Source organism: Rhincodon typus, chromosome 17 (assembly GCF_021869965.1).
Source record: "Rhincodon typus isolate 14 chromosome 17, sRhiTyp1.1, whole genome shotgun sequence".
Classification (NCBI taxonomy): Eukaryota; Metazoa; Chordata; class Chondrichthyes; order Orectolobiformes; family Rhincodontidae; genus Rhincodon; species Rhincodon typus.
In genome coordinates, this window is record NC_063348.1 from 9795619 (window position 1) to 9817987 (window position 22369).

Consider the following 22369-nt stretch of genomic DNA (forward strand, 5'->3'; position numbering starts at 1 on the left):
CTTGACTTGACTGAGGCCTGTTGACTATCATGCCAAGCTCTATGGCTTTGTGTCTGCTAAACACACAGCAAAACAGCAGTAATTCAAGCAAAGTGCACAAAGGCAAGATGACGGAAGGCAGGGATGCTGTGATTATCGAGGTAGGGGTTCAGAGTGAATGCTATAAAAGCAAACGAAGAGCCTGGAGATGAAGCCTGAACCAACATATGAACTAGGTCTGTGTCCGAGTGCAGTTCTTGCTACAATGATAATTGCTGGTGCAGCTTTGAAGTACAGAAGCATACCTAAGTACATCAGAGATTGTGTGATGAGGGCTCTTAGGGTCTGACATGTAGGGTGCCACTGTCTCTGGACATGTAGGATGTGTGTGGCCGATGCCCAAAGAGGGGTTGTACCCAGTTTGTAACATGGAAGTCATTCAGAGCAAGTGGTGAGCTGAATCCATCAAGTGATTGCTTTGCTTTCCTTGTTGAGTTTTCCTGACGCTGAGCTTGTTTGGTGAGTTTGGTAAGATGAGGCCCAATGTTAATGATATTCCAATAAAAAGGCATTTACTAAGCATTGATCCTTGTCGATTATCATCTTGCCTCTGCCTTGTGAGGATTTTCTGTTTATAATTGGCAGTAGAATGCCATGCGATAATGTCCAGCATATCCACAATGCAACACTTTGTTCCACTGCAGTCAGCGTTGTCAACCCTGCATCAATTTTCCACACAGGTCATGTCTGGGGGTTCCTATCAGTACCGTGCAGACAAAGGACACAGCTTAACCCTTGGATTCTTTGCTGTGGACAACTGGATGATGCCAGATGTCTGTATGATGGACGATGAGCATCTGCGAGGGTCGTAGCATTTTACCAGGTAAGATAATGAGGACATTCTTCAGAAAGGACAGTGCCTTCAGCATCCTACAGCACTGCAGGGTAATCCGAAGCAGCAAAGGCAGAACTTCATTGTGAGCCTTATTCAATGGAACTGAGCTGCACAAACTCATCTTTCACCAACTGTTAATGTTTTAATGTCCTGTTTAATCTCAACTGCAAGTGCAGTTTAATCACTTTGATCTAATCATGCTTCATCCTGTTGTTCAATGAAAGTTAAGGTTATGACCTGGTCGAAGCCTTCACAACAGCAGCAGCTCATGACCACTTTCTCAAGGGCAATTACGGATGTGCCTGGTCTGTGACACCAGCATCCCATGAATGAATGAAAACAAATTTCATGCTCCCTCATGCAAGCATGACAAAGTTTCATGCTGTTATGAGCACTTTGGAGAGAATAGCTATCATTCAGATAGGCTTGGAACACGTATCGCACATAGGATGGCTAGGTTCTCAACTTCCATTCTTATAGTGGTAGCTAGAATGACATTCACTCACAGCTGAAAACATATTATAAATACATTTTCACATTCTTATCATAAAGTTTCATCAAAGGCACTCGTTTGCCAGTGACTTGGGTTGTTTCTTCCTCAGTGATATGCTGCTTTCTTCTTCAGAGGTGGAAGAGGAGATGGGGGCTGGTCCCTTCACAACAGACCTTGTGGAATCCACTGTTGAATGTAGGAGACGAGAGAGAGAGAGAGAATGACTTGCAGAACAGGGGAGACATTTGGGTATGTTAAGATACATTCACTGTGGTGGCAATGGGAGAGCAGCACAGCATCTGACAATGAATCTTAGTTCGTTGTCAAGATATGGAGATCTCAAAATCACCAGGAGTGGTCGTGGCCCTCCTCTCCCACTAAGACAAGATTTCCCCCCTCATAGGAGATGAATATGGGGCAACCAGAAAGTGGCTGGCAGAGTATGTAGCGCTGATATGGGGTAGGGGAAGAGAAGGTGTGTGTCTGTGGTAATGGTGGTGTGAGATATCCCAATCTGAGTAAGTAGGCAGTGGATAAGACATTGTAAGTTCTATGGGTTACAATTTATACACAAATCTCCATATTCATTTGTCATTTAAGCCTTTAACTAATAACATATCAGGAAGCTTTACACAGATTATAAATCAAAACTATTAAGGAAGGGCAGCAACTTTATAGGTGTACAATGGTTCTTGCTTTCTGGTTCAGCTTAGGGTAGCACTAGTTGCTATCAATTATACGCTTGGAATTTGTGGCGCATAGTTTCACAGCAAGGAGAGGATATTTGAAGATGGTGTATAAATAAGGTAAGTTGAGGCACTAATAAGATGCAACTCTTGGAAATAAAGTAGTCGCCGTTTAAGGTTTGGGGGCGGGGGGGGGGTTGGGGTAAAAGAAATCACAGAAGTTTTTCTCCATTTCAAGATGGATTCTTTTAATTCTCTATTTACCCACTTTTCTCACCATTATGCATGCCATTGAAGGGAGGGGAACATACTGGCCCACATTTGGGTTATGTGACCGTTCATCTTTTTATTACAGATTTCCAGCATCTGCAGCATTTTGATCTTGTATTGGTTATTTTGGTTGATCATTTCCCTCAACAAAGTCAAAATGTACAAAACCAGAAGTTGCTTTTAAAACTCAGCAGGTCTGGCAGCATCTGTAGAGAGAAATCAGAGTTAACGTTTCAGGTCCAGACACCCTACTTCAGAATGTCAAAATGTAACTGAGTGCACTGACATATAGAGTGGTCATCCATCAGATTTACTGTCTCAGTATCTGAATCATTGAAGTACCCCCAATTTATATTTTATGTCAAGACCACCTCATCATGACATATCAACAACAGACAAGAGCAAAACAAATACAACTATTTCATTTTGTTTTTTGCTTTATATTAGCACAGGAACAGGGAAAAGCTCATCAGGGTATTTTAACTTATAAATAGGAGGTACATTTACACCTTCATCATCAAGGCGGCCAAACTGGCACAAGCCCAGCTGGTTTTTGTCTTTTATTTTTCTACAGTGAAGTGAGAAGCTACAAATTACAGGTCAGAAACAACATGCTGTACCTTAAATTAGAAACCATCCTTTGAACATAACCAGGCTTGCAAGGAAAACACAAGACTCCCGAGTTCAATATAAACAATGCAGTGATTAAATATTGCTTGGCTTTACAAGATATTTACACAGGTGTGTACAGTAAATTAAGATAGACTCTCACTTTTCAATACAGCAGCAAATCAGTGAGTACAACCTTAAATGTACTTATAGATTGCAGGTAGAACATCTATAGAAATAAGGAGATTCTGTACTTCTCAAAATATATACATTTTATTTATAGCAGAAGAAAAACAACTTTCAACTTCAGTTTTTGCTACAGGGGTAGTTCCTGAAGCAGGATAAGATACTGTCTGTGGTTACTGCAGAGTGTCTACAAAGGCATCAAATTCTTCCATGTTCTTCTCATAGATTGCTAGCTTCTCAGGCAAAGAATCCTGAAGTAGAGATAAAATGGAAAGTAAAGAACAGTTCTTAAATTATAGTTTAATTATGGAACTCTCAACCCTGATACACAAAGTGGGTGACCAAACTGCCCACCTCAGTTTCACCATATGATCTTGACTAACATTTTAGGAGAGCTGCAGTGCCAGAGTCATAGTTTAACAACATCTGAAAAACAAGGTCCTCAATTGCCTGTCCCTTTAACTCAGGTGAGTGTTCAAAATTTCATGGCACTTTTGATGTCTCAGTTTATCTAAATTTCTATTGCAGCTTCCTTTGCTACACTGCTTTCCTCATCCTTCACATTCATGTCCAAGTCCATTCATGGCTCCAGATTTTTGTTTTAATTTTTAAAAAAAATTTGGCTTTTAACAAGAAGAAATGACTCAAACAAACATTCTCATAAATGTGGAAACACTTGCTGGGCTCCTACTGGAAAACATAATAGTCAGTCACAATTGATATTGCCCACTTTGTTTACTCTCTTTAATGCTCCTGCCCTGAAGACACTGACGCTTACTTCAATGTCACTTTGCAAGCATCTGCAAATGACTGATAACACACTCAGTTGGCCATTTTTAATCCAAGAGCTCACACAAAAGTGAACAACATATATAATTGTTAGGGGGACTGCGTTGGGCAGGGCCTAGTTGATGTCATCTTCTTTGATAAGCATACATGCAAGGCTGGTTAGCTTTTCCTTTCACCGAACCTTATAAACTGACCTCCATGAGCCATAACACAGTGCTCCTCCACCATCCATATACACCACCCTATGTCCCAATTCAGTTCAGTTAGATTTTCCATACTGACTGAAATAGAATTTATCAGGCCAGACAGGCTATTTAGTCTAAGATCCAGGCTCAGAGAATCCTTGTTATTTATTGGATTCCTACAGTATGGAAACAGGCAATTTGGTCCAACGAGTCCACACCGACCCTCTGAACAGCATCCTACCCAGACCCATCCCCTACTCTATCCCTGTAACCCTTCATTTCCCATGGTTAACACAGTTAACCTACACATCCCTGGACATTATGGGCAATTCAGCATGGCCAATCCACCTAACTTGCATATCTTTGGACTCATCAGCACATTTGGTAGTGTGCTTATTTTTTGGGTCAATTTCCAGTTATACAAGCCACTCAAATTTACTCATTACAGCAAATGGCCATATTCAACTTTGGTGACATAAAAGTGTTTTCCTCATGACTACAAGCTAATTAATTTCATGCAGGGCAAGTGGAGCAGGGCTGCTGAAGGAAAAGGAGGAGATGATCTCTCCTGGCATATCCCCTCAAAGTAGCACCCTGTCTCCATTGCCCTAGCTTAAGAGAACTACTTTGAAGAGAAGGATGTAAAATGCAAAACAGTAATAAATGAAGTTACTCTGGCACTGCAGCATGGAGATATTAATTACATTATGAGCAATGTATAATTCTTGACATTAAAAAAGAAAGGCTGATCCTTAAAATATCTATAGTTTTACAGCTGTAGGCAGGTCAGGCAATTTGACTCTATACTCTAGTTCAACAAACTGTAGGTATTTGGGAGTATTTGCTACCTCTCGCTCCTTTCCAACAGGTAGTAGAATTATAGCTACAGAGGTAAGACAAACAAATATTTACAGCTAATCTAAATACAGCACAATGACAATTAATCCAACGCAGGCAGTACTTGAATTTCTGATCTGTTAAGATTTTGCACTATATATTTTAATTTTAAACAGAAGCCTGTATTTTCTTACCAGATCCTCTGCCATTGACTGGGCACTGATGTCTATAGAGAGGCTGCTCAATTGAGGAGGGTTCTGAAATTCCCTATAAAAGGTACCCAGATCCATGGGTAGAAAATCATCCTTGGAAAAGGCTGGCTTCTAAACCACAGATGGGAAGAAAAAATAATTGTCACAATTACCTTGATGATATATTTTAAACAAATTAAACACAAAAGATATGGATGTAAGCTAGCTACTTAGCATCATTTGAGAATGCAGCACCAGCAGATACAAGTGTTAAATAATTAGTGATACACAGCAGGTTGATAGACTTTTGATCAAGCCAAATAGATGAACATTTAATGCGAATTCTTTGACCGTAGCATATCTGATGTTGAATGTTCTGTGATGTAAATGTAGCAGAAAATGTTCAAAACACCGTTTCATATTTGCTATATTTTGAATGGAAAATGGGTGTAAAAATTGTTGTAATTCACAACAATCTGAATATGGCTTTTTTGCTTTTCTGAGGCAGCTAATCCACAACATTGAAGACGAATAAACCCATTAGAAATGTAGATATCTGCTTTGATGATTTTTTTTTCAAATTGACGTTTTTTAAACTATTTCATGGGATTGGAGTGTTACTGGCAAGGCCTGTATTAGTTGCCCATCCTGAATTGCCCTCAAGAAAGTTGTAATTTCTTGCAATTCAACGGGGAAAGTTTTAACTTCCAAAAATGAGTCAGATTTGGTTCAGGTGTAAAGTTAAAAAGTTATCCAAAATAGGAATCCCACTTGCATCAAACCATAACACAAAAAGACAGAGACCCAGAAGCTGGCCCAATAATTCTGCTTTGCCATTCAATGAGATCATGGTCCATCTGATAATCCTCAACTCCACTTTCCTGCCTTTTCCCCTTAACCCTCTTACTGACTGAAAATCTATCTATCTATCTCAGCCTTGAATATACTTAATGACCCCAATCTCAACAGCCCTCTACCGTAAAGAATTCAACAGACTGACTACCCTCTGACAAAACACCTCATCACTGTCTTTAAATAGGTGACACCTTATTCTGAGATTGTGCCCTTGGTCCTAGGTTCTCCCACAGGGGGAAAAGAACCTCTCTGCATCTACCCTGACAAGCCCCCTACAAATTCTGAATTACGTATCAATAAGGTCTCCACTAATTCAAACTACTATGAGCACAAACCCAATGTAACCTCCCATTAGAAAATCCCTCAATATTGGATTGAACCTTGTGAACCTTCTGTAGACTGCCTCCAGTCTTTCCTAAGAAAATGGGACCAAAACTTTCACAGTATTCCTGGTGTAGTCTGACCAATGCCTTATTATAATTTTAGCAAGCTTCCTACTGAAGGGGCACCTCGCCCGAAACGTTGACTCTGCTTTCTCTCCACAGATGCTGAGAGACCTTCTCCAGCAATTTCTGATTTTTGTTTTGGATTTCCAGCATCCTCAGTTCTTCGGTTTCTTTTCTCACTACTTTTATATATTTTTTTGAAATAAAGGCTAACAATCCAACATAGCCTTCCATATTATCTGCTGAGCTTAGATGCTCATTTTTGTGATTCATAGATAAGGACTCCCAAATCTCTCTATTCTGTAGCTTATTGCAATCCTTCCGTGTTTAAATAATATTAAACTGCTCTATTCTTCTTGCCAAAATGCAAAACCTCATTTTCCCACATTATATAACTCCCTCCAATTCTTTTCAGCTTGTGGGCTTCCAAGGTCCATTACCTTATCGACTTCTCAAACAGGAAGTCAATGCTGATCAGCATGGGTGGAACCTCAGAGCGCCGAGTGGCCACTCAGGTTACAAGGAACAATGTCCATCTGTTAATTTTCGACCACTCATCAACCTATCCATACGCTCTGTAGATTGTGTGTGTCATCCCTCCCCAAATCTGACTTTAATCTGCTTTGCAGAGTGTAGTTGGTCATTTGGATGTGCAAATAAGGCAGCAAACTGACATTTTAAACAGTAATTCTATCTTCACCACATTCAAGTGGGTTTATCTGGTGTTGGGAAACTTGATCAGCAAAAAGGCCATAAGGTTAACAGCTTTTATATCACTGCTTTGAGCCAGCAAGAGCAATCATCACACACAGCATATCCAATAAATGCCTCTGCAGTCTGTCTGCCCTCTCCACCAGCTGCGGAATGGTGTGGCATAGTGGTAATGTCAGGAACAAAAACAAAGTTGCTGGAAAAGCTCAGCAAGTCTGGCAGTATCTGTGGAGGAGAAAACAGAGTTCACGTTTCGGGTCCGGTGATCCTTCCTCAGAACTAGTGGTAATGTCACTGGACTAGTAATCTAGAACCCTAGGTTGGAGACATGGGTTCAAATCCCACTTTCGCAGATTGTGAAATCCGAATTCAATAAAGGAAAATGAAATTAAAAACTAGCCTGTAACCACTGTTGATTGTCATGAAAACCTACCCGGTCTGCCAATGTCCTTTAGGGAAAGGCAAGCTGCCATCCAGACTTCTGAGGAAAGGTCACTCAACCTGAAATGTTAACTCTGATCCTCTCCACAGATGCAGCCAGACCTGCTGAGCTTTTCCAACAATTTTGATTTGTGTCTCTGAGTTACAGCATCTGCAGTTTCTTTCAGTTTTTAATCTGCCATACAGTTGCTCTTTGAAATGATCTAGCAAGCCACTCAGTTGTGTCACCATGAACACCACCACCACCTGCAAGTTGCCATCCTGATTTGGAAGTTCATCGTTGTTTCTTTGCTGTTACAGACACAAAACCCTTGAATTCCTTTCCTAACAGCATTGTGGGCATCCTGAGATCCCAAGGATTGCAGCAGTTCTGGAAGGCAGTTCACTGGGGTCTTCAGGACAATTAAGGCTTAGCCAGAGACATGGAGATCCTGTGAACAAATTAAAATGACTTGCTTCCTCCCTCCCAATTCTCAATGATCAGATCCCTATCAGCTGTTCTCTCTTCCTCTCCATTGCAAAATCTCCCAGTTCTCAGCACAGCTCTGCTTACGCTGGCGGATTTCCTGACTGAGAACCAGTCAACCTGACAATTGACTGTGGCAGTGTGGGGGAATGAACAGAAAAACTATGAGGATATCTTGCAGTTTTCAAACTGCAGGTTACTTAAGAAACCCTTACTTGTGGGTTTCAAAACAGCATTCCCCATCACCCAGCCACCGTAATTCGTCTGTGAACTAATACTATGACAACACGATGGCTAAGAGGTGTATTTTGTCCTTTTTTGTAAAATGACAAAAGGTTGAGACAGAGGCACTGAGCAGTATGCTTGAAATGAACAGCTTGTGATGCCTTGGGGTTTTTTCTTTTAAATGCTGGAACACTAGAAGCAGCCTGAATGAGTGGAGTCAAGCTCCCTCAGAACCAGGATTTTTAGTTTTAGTTTTCTACAGTTGTTGGGGTCTTAAAGCTGCATGTGGAAGTTATTTTTCCTCTCGTTACAGATAAAAGCTGGTGTTCTCTTCCTGCAGCTAGAATTGCATGTGAGACAATCTAATTTACTGAATTTGCCTTTGCCAAGGACATGTTTATGGGATGTTACTATATTCAAATAGTTAATTAGTATTAATATATATATATAAATAAAATATATATAATTTTGTTAAGCATTTCGATAGTTACACTTAAGCCAATTTTTTTCTTTTTGTTTTGTCTGTACTTTTACACTATAGTTAAAATAAAGTGTGTTTTGCTTAAAGTCGAATAGTTTGACCAATCGAATTGTATCTGGAATCCCACACCTTATACTTACCCTAAAAATAAGACAGAGGGTCTAGGCGATACTTTTTTTTTGGGGGGTGTGTGTGCGCGTGTGGGAGTGTTGGTCTGGTCCATAACAATATTCAACCCAAACCGACACAAATTGATCTGATAACATAAAAAGTGTCCTTTGAATCAAATCTTACACTGCTAGTTACTTACTGTATCTACCTGTTTGTGTATCTATCACAATTAGATTAAAGGTATTAGTCTAGATGTAACAGTATGATAAAGTGGCACAGTTTTTGTCCCCCCCCCCCCCCGAGTGGGTAGGGAATGTGGAAGACATCTCATGATAAAACAATAATTATTAAACTTCTGGAACTACTCATTGCATGCACAAAGATTCAAGTCTCTGCTCACAGGAGATTTGATCTACTTTTAAAACTTCCCATGTTGTGTTTGTATTACTGGAAAACAGCCCAACTTCTAATACATTCTGTTCAAAACATTAACCTGTTTATTCGCTTCCAGTGTCTATATTTTCTTTTCAGACTTTCTGCTTCACTTCTTGGAGTTAGAGGTTTAGAGATTAATAAAATCTGGGACAGACTCAAGTTTCCTTCTCTCTGAGCAGTGGAATATGAAACAGACTCCAAACAAAAATCAATAAAATAAGAGAGACTTGTATTTATACAAGACTGCACTTACTGCCACTACAATTGCAGCAGGGTACACTGCCAAACTATGTGGATGTCACAAAACCATATGGGAATGTGTGTTGAGAAGGCGTTGTAAAGAGGCTCAATGAATGGCTTAGAACATGACAGCTGGAATATAATGTGGACAAGTGTGAGGTGATCCACTTTGGTAGGAGGAACAGCAGTGCAGATTATTTCTTGTATCTTGAGAAATTGGAATGTGTTGAGGTTCTCGCTGTTCTTGGATACAAGTCACTGAAGGTTAATATGCAGGTCCAGCAAGCAAATAGGAAGGCAAATAGTATGACAACCTTTATTATAAGTAGTACTGACCCTTGTTCAACTGTTTTCAGCCTTGGTGGGAATGCATCTGGAGTATTAGATGTAGTTTTGGCTCCTCACCTAGAGTGAGTTCCGTACTTTCCGTAGAGTGAGTTCAGTGTAAGTTCACCAAACTAATTCCTGTGATGGTGGAACTGTCTTATGAGGAGAAATTGAGGAGAATGGATTTGTAATCTCGAGATTCAGAAGGAGGAGAGGTGATGTTATAGAGAGTGTGAATTCAGATGTTTCCCTTGGCTGCAGGGGGATTCTAGAATCAGGGGACACAGTTTCAGAAAAAGGGGTAAGGCATCTAGGTCGAGATGAGAAGGGATTTCTTCAGTCAGAGGGTAGACAATCTTTGGAATTCTCTGCCCAGAGGGCTGTAGCAGTTCAATCACTGAATATGTTCAAGACAGACGTTGACAGATTTCTCGATAGTAACAACATCAAGGGATATGGGAGGAGACTGGCACTGAGGTAGCTGATCAATTGTTATCCAGAATAGGGTCTGAATGATCAATTCCGTTCCTAACCTGTTTTGTGTGATGCTGATTTCCAGTTACATATTAGGGCAGGTCACCAAGGATAGCACCATCATTTAGCACCAGAGATCAGACAGAGTCTTAGTTTAGCTTCTCATCCAAGAGTCAGCACCTTGCCAATGTAGCATTACATCTGGAATGTTAGCCTACATTTTTGTCTCTACAGTGACACTTGGATCCTCGGCTTTCTGTCTCATGGTGTTAGCACAGTTGATAGCATTCTCACCTATCAGTTGAGAGAAAGGAATTGATAAATATTTTGGTGGGAATTGGCATATTTATGGACTAATATGATTGACCAAAAGCTCTGCGGGATACAATAATTCCAGTGCTTCTGGGGCAATGGGAGGGACTTGGTACCTTTACTCAAGTCTCAATCAACCTCCAGATTACATCTGGTGTAAAATATTAGTGCTCAGTTCAATTCTGAGTGAATTCTCCCCCCATGTCTGATCTACTGACATGATTTTTTTCAACTGGGAACTACTGTCCCGTCTGTGCCTAGCTTTCTGCCGCCTAACACTCAATTCATGTCTCTATTAACTCATAATTTGACTTCACTAATGTCTCAGAGGCATCATTTCATCCACAAAGTCCTGTTTCCTCTCCTGTCAGTCATTTCACATTTCCAATAAAATTACAATGGTGGCATTGCATTTTCTCAGAAATTGACTTTCAGTTCTTTGTCCTTATTTACAAGCCCTCGAGCTCTATGGCCTTGTTCATCAAACTTGTTCATCATTTTCAGTTACCCCAAACAAACTGCCTTCTCCTGACATTTCAAGTTTTTCATTCATTCATGGGAAGTAGGCATTGCTAGCTGACTCAGCATTTATTGTCCATTTTTAGCTGCCTTTGAGAAGGTGGTAGTTAGCTCCTTTCTTGAACCTATGTTGTTAATTTTGTACAGGTAGACCCACAATGCTTTTAGGGATGGAATTTCAAGATTTGGACACAGTGACACGAAGAAACAGCGATATATTTCCAAGTCAGGATGGTGAGTGTCTTGGAGGGGAATTTGCAGGTGATGACGTTCTTAAGTATTTCCTGTCCTTGTCCTTCTAGGTGGAAGTGGTCATGGGTTTGGAAGGTGCTGTCTAAGGAGCCTTGATGAATTTCTGCAGCACGTCTTGGAGACGCTAAGATTGGTGGTTGGGGAAGGGAGGTTTGTGCATGTAACGCCAATCAAGTGCACCGTTTTGACCTGGATGAAGTTAAGCTTCGTGAATGTTGTTGGAGTTGCATTAATCCAGGCATATGGGCAGTGTTCCAACATGTTCCTGACTTGTACCTTGTAGATAGTGGACACTGTTTGGGGAGTCAGGTGGTGAGTTACTTGTTGCAGGATTCCTCGGCTCTGATCTGCCCTTGTAGCCACTGAATTCATATGGATAGTCCAATTCAGTTTCTGGTCAATGGTAACCCCCAGAATGCTGACAGTTGGCGATTTAGCGATGGTAATGCCATTGTATGTCCAAGGGTGATGATTGGATTCTCTCCTGTTGGAGATGATTATTGCCTTGCATATATGTGGCAAAAATGTCACTTGCCACTTGTCAGCCAAACCTGCAGTGTTCAGGTCTTGCTGCATTTGAACATGGACTGCTTCAGTATTGGAGGAGTCGTGAATGATGCTGAACATTGTGCAATCATCTGCGATATCCCCAATTCTGACTTTACAACAGACAGAAAGTAATTGACGAAGCAGCTGATGATGGTTCGGCCTAAGACACTACACTGAGGATCTTCTGCAGAGATGTCCTGCATCTGAGATGACTAACATGCGACAACCATAACCATCTTTCTTTCTGCCAGGTATGACATCAACAAGCAGATAGTCCTCCCCTCACCGATTCCCACCTACTTCACTTTGCTTGGGTTCCTTGATGCCAGACTTGGTCAGTTGGGGCCTTGATGTCAAGGGCAGTCACTCTCATCTCATCTCTGGAATTCAGGAACCAAAGCTATAATGAGGTCAGGTGCTGAGTGACCCTGGTGGAACCCAAAATCAACATCGGTGAGCAGGTTATTGCAAAACAAGTCGATGACACCTTCTATCACTTTACTGATGATTAAGATGCAACTGACAGTGTGGCAATTGGCTTGAGGAGTCCTGATTTTTGCACACAGGACATGCTTGGGCATTTTCAACACTGTTGGATACATGCCAGCATTATAACTGTACTGGAACAGATTGGCTAGGGGCGCAAGTTCTGAAGCACACCTCTGCAGTACTATTGCTGAAATGTTGTCAGGGCCCATAGCCTTTGCAGTCTCTACTGTCTCCCGCCAGTTTTGATATCACCGAGTGAATTAAATTGGCTGAAGTTAAGTATCTGTGACTCTGGGGATGACTGTAGGAGGCCAGGATAGATCATCCACTTGGTACTTCTGGCTGAAACTAATTGCAATCGCTTCAGCCTTATCTTTTGCACTAATGTGCTGGGCTTATGCATCATTGAGGATGGGGATGTTTGTGGAGCCTCCTTGTTTAACTGTCTTTCTTTCATTTGCTGTTTATGCTGTTTGGCAGGCAGGTCATCTTGTTTTGTAGCTTCACTTGGTTGACACCTCATTTTTTAGTTTATTTGGTGCATTCTTCTTTGAACCAGTATTGATCTCCTGACTTAATGGAAATGGTAGGGTGGGAATATGCCTGTCAGTTGAATCTTAATCATCGGTAAAGTGATAGAAGGTGTCATCGACTTGTTTTGGTTGCATCGACGTGGTTGCAGACTGCATTTGGGCGCAACAAAAGCAAAGTACTGCTGGAAATTTGAAAAATAAAACAAGGTGCTGGAGAAGCTGGCAAGTCTGGCAGCATCAGTAGAGAGACACATCATGACTCTTCTTCTGTATCTTTCAAGTACAATTTGGCTGCTGATAGCCCACAGCACCGCATACCTCGAGTTGATAGGTCCGTTCAAAATCTATTCCATTTAGCATGGTGATACTGCGACATAACATGATGGAAGATATTCCCAATCTCAAAATGGGACTTTGTCTCCAAGTGGTTACTCTCACTGATACGGTCATGGAGTGGTGCATCTGCAGCAGGCAGACTGGTGAAGAGAAGGCCAAGTATGTTTTTCCTTCTAGTTGGTTCACTACACCACCTGCTGCAGACCCAGGAACGCAGCCACGTTCTTTAGGTCAGTAGCAGCACTGCCGAGCCACTCCTGGCAGTCAACACTGATGTCCCCCATCCAGAATACATTCTGCACTCTACCTTCAGTGCTTCCTTCAAGTGTTTTCAACACGGAGAAGTACTGTTTCAGCAGCTGTGGGGGGGCCAGGGTAGTCAACAGGAGGTTTCCTTGCTCATGTTTGAGGCATCAAAGCTCAACAGCCTCCTGATTTTAGACTATTGTGCTGCTACCTCTGTTAGGTTTATCCCGTCAGTGGGACAGAACATATCCAAGGATGGTGATGGTATGTCTGGGTCATAGTATATAAAGTATGATTCCATGAGTATGACTACATCAGAGTGTTACTTGACTAGTCCATGAAATCGCTCTCCCAGTTTTGACACCAACTCTCAGATGTTAGTAAGAGGGACTTGCTATTGCCCATTTCGTCTGCTATTGCTGCTCTGTGATATCACTTCTATCCTCTGGAACTCTTCCTAATCCCTTCTGTGTTGCCATCTGTCTGTAAGCTTCCTAAAAAAATCCTGCGAGGTAACATCATCAGTGCGCCTCCGGTGAAACGGTGGTGTTTTGCCCCCCTTGTTATTGAAATGCCTCACAGTTTGCTGGCATGGTTGACATCACTCCCGATTCTGTTTTTCAGTGGTTTGTACACACTGTAGGATCTAATTCAATGTGGTGGTTGATGGAGTTCCGGTCGGAATACCTAGCATGTCTCTGTTCGGCTTGTGCGATTATGGATATGTTATCCCAGTTGAATTCGTGTCCCTTGATGTCCGTGTGTAGTGAGACAAGTGAGAGTTGGTCGTGTCTCTTGGTGGCTAGTTGGTGTTTGTGTATCAGTATTGTCAGTTTACTTCTGGTTTGGTCATTGTAGTGTTTCTCAGTCCTTGCATGGTATTTTGTACATTACTCCAGTTTTGCTGGTTTTGGATATGGAATCTTTTGTGTTTGTCAGTAGCTGTCGTAGGGTCGTTGTCGGTTTGTGGGTTACTCTGATACCTGGGGGTCTGAGTAGTCTTGTGGTCATCTCTGAAATGTCCTTTGACGTATGGTGGGGTGATTCACCCCTCAGACCCGTTGTCTCACTGCCAAGCACACCAACATACAGACTTGCCAAAGAATTACAACAGAAATTGAATTACTTAGTGGACAATACTACTCACTCTATCCACTCCTCCCAAGAATTCCTCAACATCATCAAGGACACCAGGATAGAAAAGGATGAGATGATGATATCCTTTGACGTAACAGTACTCCGACCTAGCCAAAGAAACAATCGCCACACTGCTGGACTAATCAATTAGGCAGGCAACCCAGAACACCAACATCAATAAGGACACCACCATGAAACTACTAGATTTGTGCCTCACAACTCACTTCACCTTCAACGACAACACATACAATCAAATCAGCGGAACACCAATGGATCCCCAATATCAGGACTGATTGCAGAAGCAGCAAGGGTTAGAACTCCCCACTATGCAATCCAAACTTTGGGTCCGATACGTAGATGACACCTTCGTGATTATTAAATACACAAAACTCAAAGAAACCCACTGACACATCAACAACATCCTTACCAGGATAAAATTCACGAAAGAACCACAACACAGTACAGCAACCCAGAACTATGTAAAGCAGAACAGGAGCACCTATACGGAATCTTCAAAAGGAATGGATACCCAAAAGCACAATCCACCATTACCTCTGAGACAGACCACAACAGGAAGACACAACACAACCAGACTCACTAATCACCCTACCATACATTAAGGACATTTCAGAAGTGACCACAAGACTAGTCAGACCCCCAGGTATCAGAGTAGCCCACAAACTGACAACCACCCTACGACAGCCACTGATGGAAGTAAAGGATCCCATACGTAAAACCAGCAAAACCGGGGTAATACACAAAATATCATGCAAGGACTGTGAGAGACACTACATAGGCCAAACCAGAAGAAAATGGACTATACGAATACACGAATACCAACTAGCCACCAAGAGACATGGCCGAATCTCACTTGTCTCACTACACATGAACATTGCGGGACATGAATTCGACTGGGACAACACATCCATAATCGCACAAGCCAAGCAGAGACACACGAGGGAACTCCTGGAGGCCTGGTATTCCAACCTGAACTCCATCAAGAATCACATTAAACTGGATCCGATATACAAACAACTGAGAAACAGAACCGGAAGTAATAACAACCACTCCAGCAAACTGAGGCATATAAATAACAAGCAGGACAGAACAGCGAGGCTTCACCGGAGACGCACATGATGATGTTACCTAGCAGGGTGACAAAATGTTTGCAACAAAACCCACTGGCTCAGCGAGCATGTCTATAATCTCATCCACAACCCAAGCTACAAATCTTCTCCAAAAGATTTCTAAAATCCCTCTGCTTTTAACTTCCTAATTTTTACATTAACTTACTCCCATTGCCCACCTTTCTTTTATGCTTTTCTTAAAGTGTGGAATGCTGTAGCATTATAGATTGTGAAGGCCATCAAAAGCTACTTAGTGGTGATGGTACACTGCTCAATCTTGACACATATTGAAAACATTTATTCAAAAGTTTCCATCAAAAGATTAACAACATTGTATTGTCCGTATAAGGTGCAGTTACAAGGTATGCAGAAAGACCAAGTCTGTTGTATTGAACAGCTTACACTTTCATAAGTTCTCAGTCCTCATCATATTTTTCAAACTATTCAGGTGCATGTTAATGGTAAAATCAAAAAGCTGTGCATTTCAAGTAGGTACTTTCAATATATCTTGTCAAGCATGATTGGGATACAATGTAATTTTAGCTTGTAATTATCATTATGACATGCTCCAATCTTAGTCGTGCTAAAAGGGAAAAGTGAGGATTGATGACTGAATATTCACTGGGATGGGAGACATTGAAATATTAAAAGATCATCAACTAGATGGACACATTGCACACACAGTCAGTAAAACAGGATCTGATCAATTTTTCTACGTTCAGTCATGATTGAATCATCATAGAGCTGATACCTTCCTGCTTCCTCATTTTGAAAACAATGCTTTCCTACTTGCCTCTTTACTGCAAAGCATTGATTCCTTGCTAGGCTGTGCTTCATTGAATTCAGGATGCTTTCCAGTAGTAGTGAGCATTACTTGTTACTTATTCAACTTCACTGGGAATTAGAGCTCACTCTAATTGTTTTCTCACCATTATGATTGCAGAATTCCAGCAGGGGTGCTGGATAGTACTAAGGAGCTGGAAACACAGCTCATTTTCCTCTTCTAACACAAAGGCAAACTGAAATGTCCCTACTACAATCCCACAAGATCAGCAAACTTGATGCAGGCCATGGGATCAAACTCGGGTCATCCTGGCCTGTCTGTTTTAGCTATTCACTGGAGAATATATTAGATGAACAACCAATATTCTTTTCCAGTCATTTTATTGGTTTCTCTCTAAAGTAACAAATTTTAAAATAAAGTTTAGAAATCCTTCCCATCAGCCCAGGCACAATGGATGAAATGGCTTCCCTTTGTGTTGTAAGGTAGATTTTAAGCACCGAGAGATCATTCAATTACCGGAAAAGAAAGGTTAATTTAATTTTACAATTTAGGCAATATCACTTGCAATACTGAACGAATCATAACCTGTTGTTCCCTAAAATGCCATGCATAAAATGACTTACAAGTTCCACCATAACAAATTCATCTTGTGTGAGGCCACTGCTCCCACTGGACTGGTCTGAATGAAGACTGGCATGCAGAGGGGATTCTGGGATAGGAGAATCAGGTGGATTTACCTGGGATAAAATAACAGAAGAACTCAGATTGAACAGATTGCCAATTTATAGCATTTGCGCAACTGTTTAACAAACAGAAATAACCTAGATGGCAGTCAGTTTGATCACCGAGATTAGAGTGACAACACATGGATGGTTATAACCTGACATATAGTGAATCCTAGACGGTATACCACGTTTGCAGGAGATAGTAAGATTCTACACAACAGGGGCAGTGAAAAATAGAGGTTGCTTTCACATATCTCTAAACAAGTAGAGACACTGCACCATTAGCAGAAGTCTGTGAAAATGTGGCTCATATACCGTCACAATAATAACTTGGCAAACTGACAACTTGCACTTAATTGTAAATTTAAAGGGTATTAAAACATGTGATAAGACAAAACTATATAACACTACTAGATTGAGGCAATTGCAAATACTTTCATATTTAAATATTCAAACACACTTCAGAATATTATGAAAACAGGAAAAAGAAGTGAGAAATGATTAATTATAATTTGGTTAACAGAATCCTACTGCATCTTGACATGGAAAGTAATCATACTCCTAAGAAACTGAACTGAAGCCTTCACTGGTTTGTCCAGGTAACACTAACACTAGTTAACTTACTTAATCTTCTAGATGATCATGTTCATTGTATACATGAAATGCAACGTGCACCACAGTTGCTCTGAAATAACTTTAAAATTCTTGGTAATTGAAGATAGGCTATTAATTTTCCCAGGCACACTTACCAAGACATCAGTATCCTCAGATTCAACAATTTTTGGTGCAAATACAGCAAATGGTAAATCCATGTTGGTAGCAGTGACCTGTAGAAAATAGATGCAGAATAAAGTTTGTTAGAAGAACGGATGTGGTACAGGGAAGTAACAAAAAATAGGAAAAGAACATTATAAACTTTACATTTTTATTGTTTGCAAATGTCAACTGTTGCTTGAATGTGCAGCAAGTTACTAAACAAAACTGTGATTATGTGGTAAAGCAGTAATCAGTTGTACTTCGATATAATGACAATAATAGTAACATGACTGAAAAATGGTGAGCATCACATGCAAATATTCAAGGAAATAAAATGTTCATGAAAGATAGAGAAGGTAGCTGAGTGGCAAAACTAAATAAAGGAAAGACTTTATAATTTTGGAAACAGATCATGGCTTTGTAGGGGAAAAGACAGAATCTATTTGGTCGGAGTTGATAAGCAAGAAAGGTATGAATACAATACTGGGTGTGTTCTACAGGCCTCCAAATAATGACAGAAAAATAGAGAAGCAAATCTGCAGGAAATTTCAGAGATATGTAGAGACTAGAGGATGTAAAGACAGTGGTTTTCAAAAAGGTTAATGCTGGCATCATTGCTTTTTATTGCTAGATATAACTGATTTGGATATTTGAATACAGGATTACATTTCAAAATTTGTCCGCGGTACACAGCTTGGAGGATTAGTAAACAGTGAGGCTGATACCAATCAGTTGCAACAGGACACAGGACAGGGTAGCAAAATGGGCAGATGCAATTTAATACAGTGATGAGGTGATGCACTTTCACACATGTAACAGGGACAAACAATATAGATATACTGGCGCAGTTCTAAAAACTCAGGACAGATGGACCTGGGGGCTCATGTGCATAGATTTTTGAAAGTGGAAGGACATACTGAAAGACTGTTTACTACACACAGCAGTCAGGTGGTATGTTTCTGCAGCACCAATGTTACTATTTTAACATACATGCCAGAAAAAAAAACAAATACAACAGTGTATGAAACTTCCAAATTACAAAGCAATAGGAACTTCATTAAATGGAGCAAAAGATAGGCAGAAAGTGACCAAACAACATGTTAAATATTATTGGACTATAAATCTGAGAAAGAACCAGATTACATCTCAAATTCTCTAGTTAAGTAATTCAGCCCTTTATTTCATCAAATCTAAACACACATGACTGATTCCCACTATGGGTAAACATGTTGATAGTATGCTGCTTACAGGAGACAAATTTATTCTACCAGATATGCTATGATTAGAATCATACCTGATTGGCTGGTTTGTTAACAAATGCTCCCACTTTCCTAGTAAAGGTTGTTTCCAATACATCCTGTGGTGGTCCACTTTTCCCTTCACTACTCTTTGATAACAATTCTGCTTCACCACTTTAAAGCAATAAGAAAGGGTAAACTGATTAGATGGGTACGAAAACATTTGTGAATGGTGTAACTGCGCTTTGCTTGGTAATAAATTTCAGTATGGATGAATGGAACTCCCTGCCAAAAACAGATGAGATTGTTGAGTGAGGCATGGGAGAAATAGCAGAAATTGCTTGCAAATAATTTTCAGTTACTCTCTGGCAACAGGAGGGGTATTGCAGGACTGGATAACAGCCTATGTGGTATCTTTATTCAAGAAGGAAGTAAGGATTAAGCCAGGAAACTACAGGCCAGTCAGTCTAACCTCAGTGATAACGGAGAAAATTAATCTACATTTGGAAAGACAGGGGATTAATCAAGAATAGTCAGCACGGCTTTGTTAAGGTAGGTCATGTCTGATTAACGTGATTGAATTTTTTGAAGAGGTGGCATGAGGGCAATGCTTTTGATGTAACCCACTTGGACTTCAGCACAGGCTTTTCATAAAGTCTCGCATGGGAACTGATAGCAAGGGTAAGAACCCATGAGATCCAAGGAAATTTGGCAAATTGGATTCACACTTGGCTCAGTGGTAGGAAGCAGAAGGTTATGGTTGAGGGGTGTTTTTCTGACTGGACGTCTGTGTCTAGTGGGGTCCCTTAAGGTCAGTGCTGGGGCTCTTGCTAATCGGGGTGGTTTATATAAATGATATAGACATGGATGTAACAACGTTGGTCAGTAAATTCGCAGATAATACAAAAATTGGTGGGGTGTTAACAATGAGGAGGATAGTCTGAGATTACAAGATGGCTGGTCAGATAGGCTGATCAGTGGGAAATGGAATTCAATCCAGATAAATGTAAAGTGATGTACATGAGCAAGATAAACAAGCTAAGAGAATCCATGATGAATGTGCGGTGGTTGTGCAGTGATTGTAACAAGTTTAGCTGGCTGGACCTCATAGAATATGAGGTCCTTGATTAGGGCTGTTAATTTTGTCCAATTAGGGAGCCCGGCTGACAGAAAAAATGTTGAATGGCAGATATACTGACACTCTGGTGCCAGACTCTGTATGAGGCACTACCATAGTCAAGAACAGTTCATGTGTAAATAAAGGACGGCTTGGTGACAGGACACTGGCCTCTGTGGAGTTATTTCAGAATGGTAGGACCCCGAGAAACACCAAGGATCACCTCGGTATGCATGTATCTTAAGGTATCAGGACAGTTGAAAAAAGTGGTTAAGACAACAGATGGTATATTTGCATTTATTTGTTGAGGCATAGAGTTTAAGAGTAGGGATGTTATGCTGGAACTGCGTAAAACATTGATTAGGCCACAATTAGAGTACTGTGCCCAGTTCTGGAATCCACATTATGCAAAGAATGTGATAGCACTGAAGAGGATGCAGAAGAGATTTACCAGGGTGTTGCCTGGCTGCAGAGTTTCAATTATAAAAGAGAGACTGGTCAGACTAGAGTTGTGATCCTTGGTGCAGTGGAGATTGAGGGGGGATATGATTGAGACATATAAATTTTGAAAGGCATAGATAGGAAAATACTTTTCCCTTTAATGTAGGGCTCAATGCCCAAGGGCATACATTTAAGGTAAGGGGCCTAAGGTTTACAGTAGATGTGAGAAAAAAAATTTCACCAAGAGAGTGGTGAGTATCTCTAACTCACTGCCTACAAGGATGGTAGAGGAAGAAACCCTCAAAATTTAAGTGCACTTGCGATGTCAAGACATTCAAGGCTGTGGGCCAAGTGCTGGAAAAGGAGATTAGAATAATTAGGTGGCTGTTTTTGACTGGGGCAGATGCCATGGGCCAAAAGCCTTTATCTGTACTGTAGATGTCTATGACTCTATGAACAGATTGAGTACAGAATGAGCCCATCACTACTTTGAAATAAGTACCCAGTTCTCAAATAATCATTAGACAGACTCTGGTCTAATCAATTTGAACATATTGCTGATTTCTGGGTAGTTTGCAGGAGAGACTTAGATTGAGGCCTTATGTGCTTATTTTCATTAAAGCCCTAGTCTGTCGTGCAGAGTTATAGGATGGATTTCAGTTTTATTTTGCATTTGATCTGGATTCAGGAGTATTTCACAGAGATTAAAAGAACAGTGCTTTGACAGTTAGTCACATGTAACCATTTCAATAAAGGACCAAGAGTTCATTGCAAAATGTTATCTAGCAAGTTCAGGAAAAAATATTTTTAAACACACTCTGTACACAATCTGAAAAAAATAAGGTAGCCTCCCTGCATCCAAATCAGCCAGGAGATTTGATTTCACTTCAATTTGATGAAACAGTTAAACGCTAAAGGCAATTTTGCTGTGTGCAGTGACATAATAACATTCCCTGTAAATTAATAAGAATTACTTTCTTAGTAAATAATTTGTAAATGAATTATCTAAGTTGAGGAATAAATCTGTAATTTCAGTCTATAGGCTTAGTTGTCAGTTCTACACCCAGGGGAAGCAGTTATTATGTTTCACATTGGCTTGAATACACATTACAGGGGGTCCCCAAAATGATGAATGCCCAACTTAAGGACACTTACAATTCTGAATGTGATCCCATAAAGGGATGTAATTTTCAAGATCCGACATATGAACAGCTACTCTGTATTGTTCTGACTTGTGTACAAATTGACTTGCGAATGGACTCAAATTGAATCAGGTTGCAACCAGACAACTTGCTGTATCTCAAATTTGCTGCCATTGTATTACATTTAAGCTAAAGGGTCCTATTAGCTAAGTGACATCAGACTGAAATGAAATCTTCGAAGTTGGGTGCTCATTATACTTTATTCGTAGTTAGGCCTAATAATTTGCCTGCCCAGTTTAAGACAGGTTTTCTTTCATGTCTTGTAGATTTTATT

The 22369-nt window shown here is 40.6% G+C and overlaps 1 protein-coding gene across 8 annotated transcripts in view; it reads right to left on the reverse strand.

Annotated features, from left to right (window-relative positions):
• Positions 1 to 2742: 2742 nt before the first annotated feature.
• Positions 2743 to 22369, reverse strand: part of atg13 (ATG13 autophagy related 13 homolog (S. cerevisiae)) — an 87966-nt gene continuing 68339 nt past the window's right edge. For all 8 annotated transcript variants that reach the window (XM_048606910.1, XM_048606909.1, XM_048606912.1 and 5 more), the window contains 5 exons: positions 19392 to 19509; positions 18091 to 18168; positions 17240 to 17353; positions 5124 to 5252; positions 2743 to 3369 (listed from right to left, as the gene is read on the reverse strand). In XM_048606910.1, coding sequence (XP_048462867.1) covers positions 3292 to 3369; positions 5124 to 5252; positions 17240 to 17353; positions 18091 to 18168; positions 19392 to 19509 — 517 coding nt within the window. In that variant the 3' untranslated portion in view covers positions 2743 to 3291. The remainder of the gene's footprint in view (positions 3370 to 5123; positions 5253 to 17239; positions 17354 to 18090; positions 18169 to 19391; positions 19510 to 22369) is intronic.